The following is a 14378-nucleotide window of genomic DNA, read 5'->3' on the forward strand; positions in this document are numbered from 1 at the left end:
TTTTTGGGTTGGTTTTCATCTCATAATCATAACACTGCATTTTTGGTGACAGTATGTGAACATTTTATCTCATATTTTGGACTGGCATCCATCAAGGCAGCAATTCTGCAGTGTTTGTTTCTAACAGTTTTACCTGAAATTGGCCTGGAAACTGTGTCTTGTGTTTTTAAGTGGAGCCCTGAATGCAAAAATTTGCCTCATGCACTCAGTCCTCGCTCACCCATACTATCTGTGGTAAGTACACATTTCAAACTTTCATTCCGGTGGGGTGATTATTTTCTTATCTGCACAGTGTTGGGCTCAAGAAACACTAAACACTTTTTGCGTGTGGATTTTAATTATTTTTTTCACTGTATCGGAAATATTACGACTGCTGCCTCTGCTGCTCTTATAGATCCCCCATATCCCGAATGATTTGACCTCCTATCTAATTCTGTTCCTCGGTGAGTTGCAATGCATGGGTGTAAACATTCTTCTTGAAAGGGACAGTCTTCTCAAATTTGACTAGACAGCTCTTTTCAGTTTGTATAAGGCTGTGAACTAGCATGTGACAGGCTGAATTCATTAAAAATACTTTTTGAAACATAACCTGTAAACATGATGCACTTTTGATATGTTGAAAATTCTGACTTTGTGTTATGGAGTCATCCAGTCTTACTCCTCACAATCACTGTTTTGACTTTCAGAAACCTGAGAAGAATAAGGAAGTGCCAGAAAGGATGGGAACAGCTACAACAGGAGCGGCTGGCCACGGGCACCTCGGACGAGTTGCAAGGTGACGACAGCAAGCTGAAGGTGGAGTGCATGTTCAAGCTCAACTCCTACAAGATGGTGTATGTCTGCAAGTCGGAGGACTTCATGTACAGGCACACTGCACTTACACGCGCTCATCAGGTAAGTTTCACACACTGTTTGTCCTCGTGTAGCTCTGCTGTTAAAACAGCATCTTTCTTATGCTCATTTGCATAGTGGCACGGGTCACCTCCAGCCTTGGAGCACAACATGAATCTAAACAGTTATGTGACAGTAAATGCAACTGTTAGTTCGTCTGTGATTTTTAGGGATGGGCGAGTACTGATTGGGCCAATACATGGCCTTATTTCAATGCATTGGCACTCGTGACAGCCATTTTCCGATTAGGAACTAGAAATGAGAAGAATAGGAAATTGCCAGGAATTTTATGCAATTATAAGGAAATTCTGCATTGAATAGTAAAAAATTGTATTGCGTTTTTTCTGACAGATAATATTAAAAATAAACATGTTGGCTATTTCTTGTATGCAATGAAATCAATTTAAAGTGCACTTCAACCCCTGACCAGACTCTTGGTTCACCCCTCACTAATATTTGAAAACGGTGCTCCAAGGGGTTGTTGCCTGGACGACTGTTGGTCTTGTATACACAGAGGCAGAGCGACTATGTCATATTCAAGAAGTGACATCGACTCCGTTGGTCCAATGAGAAGATAGCCAAAGTGTGTTAATAATCCCAGTGTTTAATCTGAAGATGGCACCAAACAGACGTTTTTAGCCCAAAATTAAAAATAATGCAAAAATAATTCCCATTTTTAATCAATGTACCTGTGAACTGATTACATGTTTTTTTTCTCCCCTGTAATAGAACAGTTGTTTACGCTGAGGTAATACAAAATGTTACGTGAAAGATGGAAACAAAATAAGTTTGTTTACTTTGGAAATATTGATGAAACATCATATGAGACCTAGCAGAAACTACCCTAGGATGTCAAGTTACCCAGCTAACATTTAATAACTGATAAAGAAGCACTTGCTAATTTTGGTAATGAATTGCTGATGATAATCGTAAGTATAACTTTGATGTCCAGTTTTGTGGATGATCTTACCTCTAGAGCTAAAGTGAATTTAACAACAGAGCTACAAACTGGCTTTTAGCTCGTTCGTTTGCTAGCTACGGTAGTTTTAGCCTAACCCATCCATCCATCCATCTTCTTAACCGCTTGCTCCTCACAAGGGTCGCAGAGGGTGCTGGAGCCTATCCCAGCTGGCTTCGTACAGTAGGCGGGGTACACCCTGAAATGGTTGCCAGCCAATCACAGTGTAGTCTAACCTTGGAGCAAATATAGGAATGCTTGTTTATCTTGGAGACATTTAGCTGGGGGTGAGGCCTTCCACACTGTGTAATTTACTGAAGACATCGCTCCACTTTGTGAACTTTTATAAAGCAAATATACAGCTTTCATGATCTTGAAATCGCATTGAGGGGTGGTGTCGGTCAGTGGTCGGGTGGTTGTCGTGCAACCCTGAGGTTGTGGGTTCGATGTTAAAGTATCCTTGAGCAAGATACTGAACCCTGTTTAAAATTATCTCTAAATTTAATACTGTATATCAAAAGTACTAGGCTAGTGGTATTGGTACTTGATTAACTATTTGTGATTACTCGAGATGAGAAATCGTACTGGTATCTTTAAAAGTTGTGTTAAAGTAGCTAGTCATTTTCATTAAATGTTTGTACCTGAAGTTCATTTTATTATGGATGTGTTTTGCAGTCCCACAAGCGGGTCCACAGACGCCTGCACAGACGCTTTCAGGCCCGCTTGGACATCTGGGCCAAGGAGCACGTGACAAGCGACATGGCCGCCGACAGCCGGAGGTGGCTAATGGGAGATGGACAAGAAGACCTGGTGCCCTGTACTACAATGTGCAACCCTGAGGTCCTGCATTATCTAACTGTTAACAAGTACAGAGTCAAGTACAGAACATAGTAGCCGGTGATTCTGTCAGCAACCGCAAGGTAGGACTGTCTGTGGACGTCATATGGAACTTCATCCTTCACCATGCCTATTCTTTTGCCAATTTTGAGATGCTCTTTTCATCACTCAATGCAGGTAAATTTAATACTTTTACATAATATGAGATCCGATTTAAAAAAAAAAATAAAAATAAAATGGGGGGAAAAAAACGTTTTTCAGGTCACTCTTGAGAAGTTGTTATAACTTCTTGTAAAAGAATTTTAAGTAGCTTGTCATCAATCTACATGAAATTTAGAAGCTTGGCTTTCGTCTTTTGTAAAAGTGTACAGCTTGTGAATGTTTCCTTTGCCGGTGAAGGTGCACTCGTGCACTCCGGAGTCAACATCTCGACTAACTCCATTAAGTAAGGACGAGCCAACCACTTTTTGTAAATGGTGTCTATTAAATGTCATTCGTGATGTGTAGTGCACTGTACGACACAGTGACAGCATTTAGCTAAATGCAGCTGAATGCAAAATGTAAAGTTTTTATTATTATTATTATTATTATTATTACTACTACTACAGTGTGTGCGGGCGTGGGGTTCGAGACCTCTGTTGGTAGTCTGGTGAAGGTCAAGCCTTGATTTTCTAGATTGAATTTTATATGCCCTTCAAGACTGAACCGTCTCCACCTTTAAACCGTCTTTGGCATCGTTCCGACTTGTGGTTTCAAAACGATTGACTGTAGCTGAGTAGCATTTTGTGCTCGTCTGTTTTGGAAAGTACACGGTTCAAGACTGAAATGAACCAACAACAGCTCGCGTTTTGTATTTCCTTTTGTCCAAATGATCCAAATCTGTGTGACAGATTGGTTCTGTGAAACCTTCTTAGGAATGTGCGTATTCTTCCCATGTTCCGTGTCCATGCCTCCTCTCACAGATGTGTGTGTATATAGTACCATAGTCCTATCCGTGAATGTCAGCCATGTACAGTATTTGGGTCAGCTAAACCAGTCAGCAATACTTATTACCCCACTGTGAATGTTAATGGTGTAAAACATTGTCTTTTCTCCTCTACAGCTCATCCTAAAGTGCAAATATTGATGTAGAGATTGTAGCTTTCGTAGGATTAAATGAGAGCAGTTTTTATTAATAATGTCTGAGGCTGTGAAACAGTAGAATTCAGCCTCCAATTTCCATGTGCCACATGTTTGCAAGTACAGCTACAACCAGAAGTTTAAAAAGACATGTTTTCTTTTTGTTTCCTCGCTCTCTGACATGAAATCAGACTAAATATGTCCTGTTCTATGCCAATTAGAATTCCTCAGATTAGTTCTATTTGCTAAATGCCCAACTAATGAGAATTTGATATTTTTTTTAGCCAATTTGTCATGACCTTTTATTCAAAATCAGAAGTTTACATACATTGGTATTTGGTACCATTATCTTAAAATTGTATGACAAGGGCTCAATAAAGTTCAGATATGCTTCCACAACAAAAAAAGTTGGTCCATTCCTCCTGACAGAACTGGTGTACATGAGCTTTGAATATTTGACTATTTGCTGTAGCTCCCAAACCACTGCTCTGATTCACCCATCAACAATTATGGCAAGTTTCATACAAATCAAAATCTGCGTAATGTATTATTTGGCATGGAGCGACCCGGAAAACTGCGCAAGTCTACTTTCTGTGACAGTTACAGATTTTGTGACAATGTAAGAACAGCAAAAAGGGGCCAGTGACAAGGTACGGTCATGTTAAACTATGTTCTGAACTATTGTTGCTTATGATGTGAGGCAATGAGCAATTGCGAAAGCTCTGAGGCGTATCAGTACTTGCACGATAGTGAAGTTGGTCACATTATGTTAAGAGGTTAGACACAGCCTTATTTAGCTTAAAGCAAACCCATCCACATCTCCAACTTCACACTGTATTTTTATCTTATTTATTTTTTAATTTAACCTTTATTTAACCCGTCAAAACAAATTAAGAACAGATTCTTATTTACAACTGTGGCCTTGAAAAGAAAGAGGCAACACCTCTTGAGGGAACGGCAAAAAATATGTGAGCATCACTAATCACTACTTACATCAACTTCGACCGCTGCACATATTAGAACAATCACCCTAATAGTTTGGATTTTATGAGTATAAAATCTTCCTCTCTGTAGGCGCTCATGACAACTTAATGACAAAAACACTTACCATCCATAAAATCAAAAATATTGCGGCGAGCGTTCTCATAATTTCAGACTAATACTAAAGTGCCCTGTCTCCCATACACATAAAATGTTGATGTGGTTTTTAGAAATGAAGATTCCCAGACTAATTCTTCTGTGATCCTGATCCCTGGCAAGGCGATGGAAACTAGCGTTTTATGGCAACGATGTTTCCTCATCTTGATCCGGGGTGCAAGTTCAAAACGTTGCGCTTATAGTCACAGTTTCAACTTTTTCTGCTTCTTAGTACAACCGCCAGCAGCAAATCAGTTCCCAAGTTGTGTACGGCAGTTTTCAATTCAATGATTGTTACAAAAAGTAGGAAATAAAAATGTTCACATAAACCGCTCAGTGAAAGGAAACCTGCTGTAACAGATGCCAAGCTGCTACTTTCAGTGTCTTGGGGGGGGGGTGTACGTTGCTGTAATAGAACATACTTTTGTTTGCATGTTATTGAAATCAATCGTGGGGTTTTAAATTGAATGAATTATTGGTTCACCACTAGATGGCACTAAAGACTTTAATTTACTCAAATAACAAAGTCTTAATCTGCATAAACATAGCTTTGACGAAACTATTGAGAAATTGTTTTTTTAAAAATCCCTCCCTCTTTATTCTGGCATTTAGCAAATAGAAATAATTTTGTTAGTCCTGATTCCTAATTGACCTTAAACAGGAAAAGTGTGACATCTTCTGGTTTCAACTGTAAGCACATTCATTTTCCATAAAGGATGGATTAAAAGACAAGCAAATGCACCAAAGTTTGTCACCGAAGCAAAGATTGGCGACATTGACAAGTTGGCAGCAGGGCTGTGTGGCCGCCTTTTTAAAGTGATGATTATTCAACCAGCTCCAAAGACAATCTTGCAGTTTGGTTTTTATTTTTGTATTCACTGTTCATTGTGGATGGAATGCCACATGATCCCCAAGAGCTGATTGTACACAAATGCATTGTTTGTATCTTCTTTTACCGTTCTCTTCTCTTGATGTATATGTGCTAGTCAGGTGGATGCTATTAAACTATCCTTTAGAGACAGAAACAAGTTTTCCTTTTATTACTTTGTCTCATATATTCATCCCATCCTACACATTAAGCATTGAATTCAATTGAACCCTTATTTTATGACTTCAGTATTCACTAATTTACTAGAAAATACAAGTATACTGTGAGGTTTAATGAACAGTGCTTTTAATTTTGGCAATATATCCAGATCAACTGTTTATGAAGATAGAAAACGGTATGATGAGATGGTTGACACGTGCTGAGTATTTTTTAGATGTTTGCAGGAACTGTCAGTTTGCTGCTACGCTCTCATGTAGATCCTTGTGCACACCACATCATCGGCTCCAAAAGTCTGAAACAGACAATTACAATATACATAAATATTATAGTGCAATTCTTGTTCATTATTTTATCTTTCAGCATTGTTTATAGTGAACGTTTGAAACCACCGAATGCTAAATGAACCATCGTCAAAGTGTTTGGTGGTAAAATTGCAGAAATGATTTTGATGCATGTGAAATAATGAAGATGCTATTTAAATGTTACAGAAATTGACCATATAGGAATTTCAGTTACACTTAGCAAGGAAATGAACACATTTCAACATCACCCAAGCCATTCAAATACAAACAAAAACAAAAAGTCTCACTCTACAGTATTTATTGTATTCTTTAAGTGGAAGAACGTTGTTTACTTTACACCACACCTTTTGGAGTTGTGGCCAAAAAGTTCAATATTTCTTTCATTGGACCACAAAACATTTTCCCCTCAAGCATTTGGGAGATTTCAAGTGTGTTTCTGTAGAATGGGTGGTTTCCTTTACGAACACGAAAGATTGTTGTTGCATGTATAAAATAGGCAGTACCTGCCAGAAATTCCTTGGCATCTGGACAGCATCCCTGAGCAGTTTTATTTATCAATTTTAGAGGACCATCCAGTTATTGCTTATGTCAAAGTTGAGCCATATTTTCCTCCATTTCACGAAGACTCTTCACTGTGTTCCATGGTGGATTTCATGTCTTGAAAATTCTTTTGTACACTCCTGACTGATACCTTTTAAACGACAAGATCGGATGCTGTGCGGAGGTGACACGTGAGTGGATTTTCACTCCCGTTTGGGCCGTTCCATTAAAACATGACAGGTTTCTTCTTCATTTTACTGGTCTTCGTTCTTCTCTGTATGGCCAGTAGGGGGATTTACTGAATTTTGCAAACCAGTTGTCTAGTCTGATGGCCTGAAATCCATTGTGGATTGCAATCGAACTTTCCATCCATCAATTTTCTTAACCACTTATTCCTCACAAGGGTTGCTGGGGTGCTGGAGCCTATCCCAGCTGTCTCCGGGTAGTAGGCGGGGTACACCCTGAACTGGTTGCTAGCCAATCCAGGCAATCGAACTACAAGTCCCACATAGTTTTTCAAGTGTATTCATAATGAAAATGTAGAGCATGAAATACGTTTTTAGGAGTATGAATGATCAATTGTCATTATTATTGGTGGTGATAGGGGGCCCCAAAATCAAATTTTGGGGCGGACCATACTTTGTGCTGTAAGAGTTGTGTTCTGACTTGCATTTAACTTGAGTTTGAATGTGATTGGTTTGTTCAGAGCACAGGGTTGTACAGTCACAATTTTTTATTTTTTATTTTTTTGTTACCTGTTGTTTTTACTTGTGAATAAAATTTTATTTTCTTTGGAAAAATCTAACCTTACTCTTATGGCTTTTTTTTTTTCCTTGAAAATTTATATTTAATGTGAGTGCTATTTATGGTTACATAAAGTAGTTATGTTGAGTTTGGCAATAGAATTATGGGAGGATTTGTGGAAAATGTCTTCAAAGACTCCCTAGAATTCAAGTGGCTGTTGTCATGGAAGGAATTTAAGTATCTTGCTCAAGGGTACTTCGACAGTTTGAGGATAAAATATGCAACCTAAGTAAGCCAAAATAAAGTCGTTTTTCCCTTGCCGCGCTTTCCGATTTCCACTCTTGATTCCATGAAAGCTTCCCAAGTGTGACCGTTCTGAATACAGGACGAGCGGGACAGGCGCCTCTATTTAGTTCCTAAAGATTCATGGAAGTCCCCGAGGAAAATCTTTATGGCCGACTGCGGCACCACACATCATTATCTTAGGCCACGCTGCGGTGCAGGGCATGCAAGCGAGTCGGTGACAGATGGAGCCGACACAAGTCCATCTGGCAGTCGGCCAGCCGTCCGGGGAGGCATTAAGTGGAGGTAACGACAGGGTTCATTTGCATTTCTCCACACCGTGATCAATGAGGCCAATTACAGGCCGTAGGAGAACGCCGGATTATCAAAGGCACACATTTTCACCTGACTCTTTCCTCCACTCTAACTGCCCATTAGAGGCTTGCGCTCTTCCTCTCAACATTATCATCAAATGGTCTCAAATGTAAAGGAAGAATGAGCTTCCTGTCATGGACAATAACGATATTTTTTCTACAGCGCCACTTCTCATTTTAAGGGTTGACTCAAAGTGGTCATTAAAGTCTGGCCGTCCTCAATCACAGTGAGGGCGGCTGTAATCTGCCATGTCTGCTGGAATGAGCAACAAAAAGATGGCTTGCGAACGCCTCTGTTTTTAGCCTGTTATCCTGGAAACTCGGTCACTTTAATCTAGAGGCTAGACGAGCTGTCGATATTGTTCAGTATTGTCAATATTATTACACATTGGTCTGTTTTTGCTTTTTCTAACAGCTGTTATCGTCATTTTGTGGCATAATACCAGAGGTGTCAAACTGGTTTTCAACACTGTCCCCATCATAGTAATAGTTCCCACTGGGTGCCACTCGTAACAGTGACATCATTAATATAATCACTCGCGATATAACGGAATTCCGATTGTCCATCTCTATAATCTTCCCTGCGATTGACTGTTGACCAGTTCAAGGTAGGGTGACCAGACTTGACCTTTTAGCTGAGACGGTACCAGTTTCAGACTTGGATCCAGAGTCCCGGCAGATTTCGCCAATTTCATTGTTTTGTCCCGATTTTATGCAGCTCCCGTCTCGGTGTCGCGTTTTTTGCCATGTGTAGTCACTCACGCAGTTGTCAAAGCAATTCTTACGATAACCCCATTAAAAAGTAATTTAACTGTTGAATTCATTCCTATTTAGTTTCACATTCAAATATGGGTTCTCATACTCATCCCCATCTAATCGCTAGTAGGCACGTTTTCATCATACCAGAAGTAGAACTCTACTTCCTGCTTTCATGTCTCGGAAAAACGGAAAATGTCCTACTAATCCTGCGGTCGCCAGTCAGACCCAATGCAAGCTGAGCGTTTGAGAGGCATATTTCCAATGTTACAATAAACGGTACAGTCAGCTTCCAGTAGTTGCCGGGACGAAGCAAAAAAGGTGGTTGGATAATGTTGAGTGCATTGAATTGTTTAGCACTGTTGAACCAAGATAGCATTTAGCATCAGCTGACATAATAGCACAACTGACAAAACTGCCACCCATTGACAAAGATTCACATGCAATGAAATTTGGTGACAATTAATTATATATTTGATTGTCTGCGAAATTGTTGCATCCCAGTTTTTAATTTTGAAAATCTGGTCAGCATAGGCAGTGCTTCTTGTAGGATTTTTTTTCAGCACCGAAGGAAGACATTCAAAGGAACTGTGGCGGTGTAAAGAAATGACTCAAAAATGCAGTAACATGATGGTGTGTAATTAGCCTAACACCATCAATTAATTTACTTCACTTTTCTGTTAAGAAATGTTTGCAAACTAGACCACACATATGTACTCAGCAATCTTCCACTCACATGCACACACACATAGATAAACAAGTACACTGTGTTCCAACTATGCCTTGCATTTGCATTTTTAGGGTTGGAACACCCACGTAACTAGGGGTGTGGAAACCAAATAAAAAGAGGGTGAGGAGGGGATTTTTTTTCACAGAGTGCAGTCGTGAATTGTATCAGTCAATTCCTCTCTCCTTGCGAGCCTTGACCTGAGTGTCTTCTCTTCCTTTGTCGTGTTCAATGGATGTCAAACGGGTAAGCCTGACAGTTAACGACACCGAGTTAGCACTGGGCCAAATTGACTTAAACTACAGATAACTTATGTTAGGTTAGCTGGTCACAAATATATTGTGAACGCCTGTTTAAACTTATAAAATCTATGTTGAGTTATCTCAAGCTAATAACTTGCGTTTAACTCTGGTCATTAATTTGCTGCTTTATTTATTATTAATTCGGGAATTTAATTCACTCCTCTGACTTTGACCATGGGGGGGTATACTCAATGTGCAAAGTTATACACAGTTTAGTGCACAACAATCTTTAAAAAAAAAAAAAAAAAAAAAAATTGAAAGAGTGGCGGCTAGCATTTAGGGGCGGGCCCCCACTCCTAAATTAATGTAGAAGAAACACTGCTAGGGTGTAGGCCTACCCCACATCTCGTCCAAAGTCGCCAGGGATAGCTCACCCCGACCCTAATGAGGAAAGGTACTATTAAAAATGGATGGATTCATTGCTCATAAATGAATTTTTACTGTTTTATTTGGGAATTTCAAGCTCCTGTCACAGCTTTTTAGCCATACTAGCTAGAATCAGAGCCCATAGTGAGCGATAGTTTTGGCTAGTGACAGCCCCCAGTGATAACATGCTAGCATGCTACTAGAATCAGAACCCATGGTGAGCGATAATTTTGGCTAGTGACAGCCCCCAGTGATTGCATGCTACCTGGTCGGTGACAATGTTGCAGGGTATTAACCAGCATTACGTAGCAACTCCCAGATCTTTAAACGATCCGGACCATTCCATCACCTCTTTGTCCACATTCTTTTGAAGGTTGGGACCAAATTGTGTGGGTAGGCACACCCTACTCTCCAAGTATTAGCCTCTCCCAGCACCCTGGACTGGTTTCCAGTTAATCATAGGGCACATCCTGGATAGCCACACAAGCACAGGGAGCTCATTCAAACTGCACATCGGAAAGCCTGAGCAGACATTTCTGATCCTGTAGCTCAGTGTTTCTCAACTGTGGTCCTCGGGGGACAATATCCAGCCTGTTTTCCATGTCTCGATATTCCAACGCAGGCGTTTCCAATGATCAGCTCATCGGCAAGCTCTGGAGAAGCCTGATAACGATCCTCACATGCGTTGGTGAAGGGAGACGTGGAAAACAGACTGGATAGTGTTCCCCGAGGACCAGGATTGAGAAACACTGATGTAGGTCAGACCTGTGAGGCAGATACAGCTATGTGCTGTTCCAAAATATTAGGACTATTATTAGTAATATTGTTGTTGTTGTTGTACATTATGATACTATACTTCCATCGTCAGTCTTCTGCCCGGTAGATCTCAGACTGTTAACTTAAAACAAGCGTGTGTTTTTTTATTTCAATGATCCGTCCCCATGTGCTTATCATTTTACAGTCTAACGCTCCACATGGACCCACACACCCTTATCTTGAATGAAAACAGATTTCGTACTGCCGAAAACATACCATTGATCCAAATTACATCCCCTCACAAATATTTATGTGATTGATAGTCAGTCAGTAGAGAGCAGCTTGTCATCACACCCCTTTGGACTTTGCGGTCCATCTGGTCCATCATCTGCATTGGGCCCTGATGTTGACAGGGAAAGCACATGATGATTTCTCATTCTTAAATTGCACAAATTTGGCAGACAAGACATTTGTTATTCTTAATGTTCTTTTTCACAATAATTTCACATGACCACAGTCACGATATGTTTTTTGTTGTTGAGATCATTTTTAGTTTTTCATGTCTTTTGCAGGTCTTGGTCATTAGCTTTTCGTTACAACTGTTCCCAACAGCCCGGGCAGTCCCTTGTAAACCAATCAGCTCCCTGCAACCATTCATGTCTTGTCCAGATGTTTCTTGTTTGCTTGTATTCAGTTCCCTGGTTTCTTTCGGTCCTTGTCGGTTCGATGTCTTTGTTGCTTCTGTTTCTCTCGCTGTCAGTCACTTTTTTTCCCAAGTCATGTATTGTTTCCTTTTATGGCCAGTTTTGGTTTGGTACTTTGAATCTCATTTTGTGGACTTTGTCAATTTTGTTTTTCATTCGTCACAGCACCTTGTAGGCAAACATTGGTTTGTTCCTATGAAATTAGATTCTTCTTTGAGGTCACTCCTACCTTGCTTCCTCCTATTTGGGTGATGCAGTTCTTTCATCTGAACAAAATACTGTATTCAAAAGAATAATAGAATACCAACCAGGATGAGTTCATCCCCTCTGAGCTCTCTGGTCCAGAAGGTTTTTGGCCCGTTGCCGCTCACTAGGGTCTGTTTGCAATACATTTTGTTTTCCGTCTCCCAAGTAGCCAGACTCTGTAAAGGTACATATGCATTCATGTCTCAGATTTTGTCCATCATTCAACTCCGTCCTCAAGTGACCTACTGATAGAACACACTGAAATCAAATATTATGATGTACTGTCAGTACAGCAGAAAATCTCTCGCTTTATTTTTCTTTTCATCCATGATGGTTTGTGGTCTTTCTTGTTCACGTGATTGTTCATGAAATTACCTTACACTTTCTTCCATCCACAGTCTCCTCATTGAACTCCTCGCCAATGAGGAAGTTGATCTCTGTGGTGCGGATTGAGGTGGATGTCTTGATGTAGAATTGCTCGCCATTCTGCCGGATCTCCACGTAAGGCTTGGAAGCGGCCGCCACGGCAACCTTCCTCAGCATTGCGTTCACACCTGAGAACGGATGGACTTTATATGCACTTGGAGAATTTTAAATTTAAAAAGGGCTCCAAACAATTACTCGATTATTAATTCATTCAAACCCAAAAACGTATAAATATGTTTTTTAATACTTTTTCATGCACTCCCAAAAACCGTTTGTTTTTTTTAATGCTGCAGAATACCGAATGCTTTGATACAGCTTCTGACGTGAAGAGGTGGCTTAAGGCAATAGTAGGTACTACAAAAAACGGCCAGCTGGTGGCAGCAGAGAATAAGAGATTAGCCAGAGCCATGTTGCAACAAGCTCTTTTCCCCAGTGTTTTCAACAGGTTTGTGAATACTGATGAAACTTAGCTGTATTCTAATGTGTATTGCTGCAAAAAGAACACTGATACAAATGTGCTTTTTTTTTTCCTGATGAAAGAAGAAACTCTAATGTTTCCTTTGGTAGGTTCCATGTTTTTATAGCAATAGAACAGAATATTCTGTGGACCCTGCAAAATCAGTCAAAATCCAGTAAAACAGCCGGGGGCGAAGGGGGTTTCTTAAGTTAAAATGGCTGGGAGTGAATGAGTTCAAATAGTTGTCGATAATTTGATCATTGATAACTTGTCGATTAATCGAGTAATACTGAAAGCTACATGCAGCTTTTGAAGCAAGACTTGCTGCCGTCTTTTTCAAGGGATGTCCTGTCTTATTTCAGCAAAACAATACCCATCCACATTCTGCACGTGTTAAAATAGCGTGGCTCCGTAATAAGAGTGTGAGTACTAGACTGCCCCGCCAGCAGTCCAGACCTGTCATTGAAAATGTGAAGCGCGTTAACAGAATACGACAATGGAGAAATGTATTGAGTGTTGTTGAAAGGAAAAATGATTTAAAATTGGTGTAAATGAAATGTACCCATGTCCCTGCTTTTTTGTAACGCGTTACAGGTATAAAATTTAAAATGATTGAGTATTTGGTAATGTTTAATCCTGACGCTTATGAAAATGCAGAAGTCTTGAAAATGAGAAAAATAATTGTTTTTTGGGGGGTTTTTTTTAGACAAATTATGCTGTTAAGACTCACAGAGTCTGCGCCTGGCAAATGTTGAACACATGGATGCAGTGAGAAGAAAACGAACAAGAGGAATGTTGGCCCACTTTGCCCCATGTTCGACTCTCCTGTCCATAATGATAGATTCAGTCCTGCAAATGAGCGGTAAAACTCTTAACCCTCTCTGTGACTCACTTGAAGTACAAATAAATGGACAACTATCGGAAAATGGTTTCCCGCATTGCACTCATTTATCATGACAGTAAGCCATTAGAAATAATCAAGTAGGTCATTCTATTGTAAAAGCTTAATTATGAAATTTGTACTTCCTGAAACTAATCAAGCACTCCACAACATCATCATCATAATACTGATGAAGAATGACCCCAGTTTAATTCTCATATTTCAGCTATCCTCATCTGCATTAGACAAAAAAAGACCCTTGTTTCGAACTAACAAAGCTCTCACCTGAGGCCACTCAGACCTCCACATAAGAAAAAAAAACATTCTCACCCAGCGCCTTGAGTAACTCGTCGAAATTCTCACTGCTTTTCATTTTCCAGTTGCCTGCGAAATTTGGCATTTCTCCTCCTCTGCGTGTGTCCGATTGCGTCTGTCAATGCTCGTCTCGACTGCTTCTTCTTCCTCCGAAGCTTCCTCCCTCCGTCTCTCCTCTTGTGTGCTTAATGATCCCAGGCGGGGAGCCAAA

The 14378-nt window shown here is 40.1% G+C and overlaps 2 protein-coding genes across 3 annotated transcripts in view; one reads left to right on the forward strand and one right to left on the reverse strand.

Moving 5' to 3' along the window:
- The window catches only part of LOC144017388 (paired amphipathic helix protein Sin3a-like), a 19805-nt gene extending 13839 nt beyond the window's left edge, over positions 1-5966 (forward strand). Inside the window, exons 20-21 of the mRNA XM_077518901.1 lie at positions 687-894; positions 2525-5966. Coding sequence (XP_077375027.1) covers positions 687-894; positions 2525-2740 — 424 coding nt within the window. The 3' untranslated portion in view covers positions 2741-5966. The remainder of the gene's footprint in view (positions 1-686; positions 895-2524) is intronic.
- LOC144017389 (cellular retinoic acid-binding protein 1) lies at positions 5865-14353 on the reverse strand. 2 transcript variants are annotated; one of them, XM_077518904.1, is made up of 5 exons: positions 14183-14353; positions 12465-12643; positions 12152-12265; positions 11416-11539; positions 6220-6282 (listed from the first exon to the last, which is right to left on the reverse strand). In XM_077518904.1, the coding sequence occupies exons 1-4, from the start codon at positions 14250-14252 to the stop codon at positions 11438-11440; spliced, it is 465 nt and encodes a 154-aa protein (XP_077375030.1). In that variant the 5' UTR covers positions 14253-14353; the 3' UTR covers positions 6220-6282; positions 11416-11437. The 2 variants fall into 2 exon arrangements, with proteins under 2 accessions (XP_077375031.1, XP_077375030.1); XM_077518905.1 differs by lacking the exon at positions 11416-11539 and having other exon boundaries at positions 5865-6282.
- Positions 14354-14378: the final 25 nt, after the last annotated feature.

This window comes from Festucalex cinctus, chromosome 4 (genome assembly GCF_051991245.1).
Source record: "Festucalex cinctus isolate MCC-2025b chromosome 4, RoL_Fcin_1.0, whole genome shotgun sequence".
Taxonomy (NCBI): Eukaryota; Metazoa; Chordata; class Actinopteri; order Syngnathiformes; family Syngnathidae; genus Festucalex; species Festucalex cinctus.

Bases quoted from the DNA above. Each gene is read 5' to 3' on its own strand.
- LOC144017389 (XM_077518904.1), bottom strand. From the start codon at position 14,252: ATGCCAAATTTCGCAGGCAACTGGAAAATGAAAAGCAGTGAGAATTTC. The intron at 12,266-12,464 runs GTAATTTCATGA...GTACCTTTACAG, and splicing joins TGGATGGAAGAAAGTGTAAG to AGTCTGGCTACTTGGGAGAC. The intron at 11,540-12,151 runs GTTGGTATTCTA...TGTCAACATCAG, and splicing joins GAGGGGATGAACTCATCCTG to GGCCCAATGCAGATGATGGA.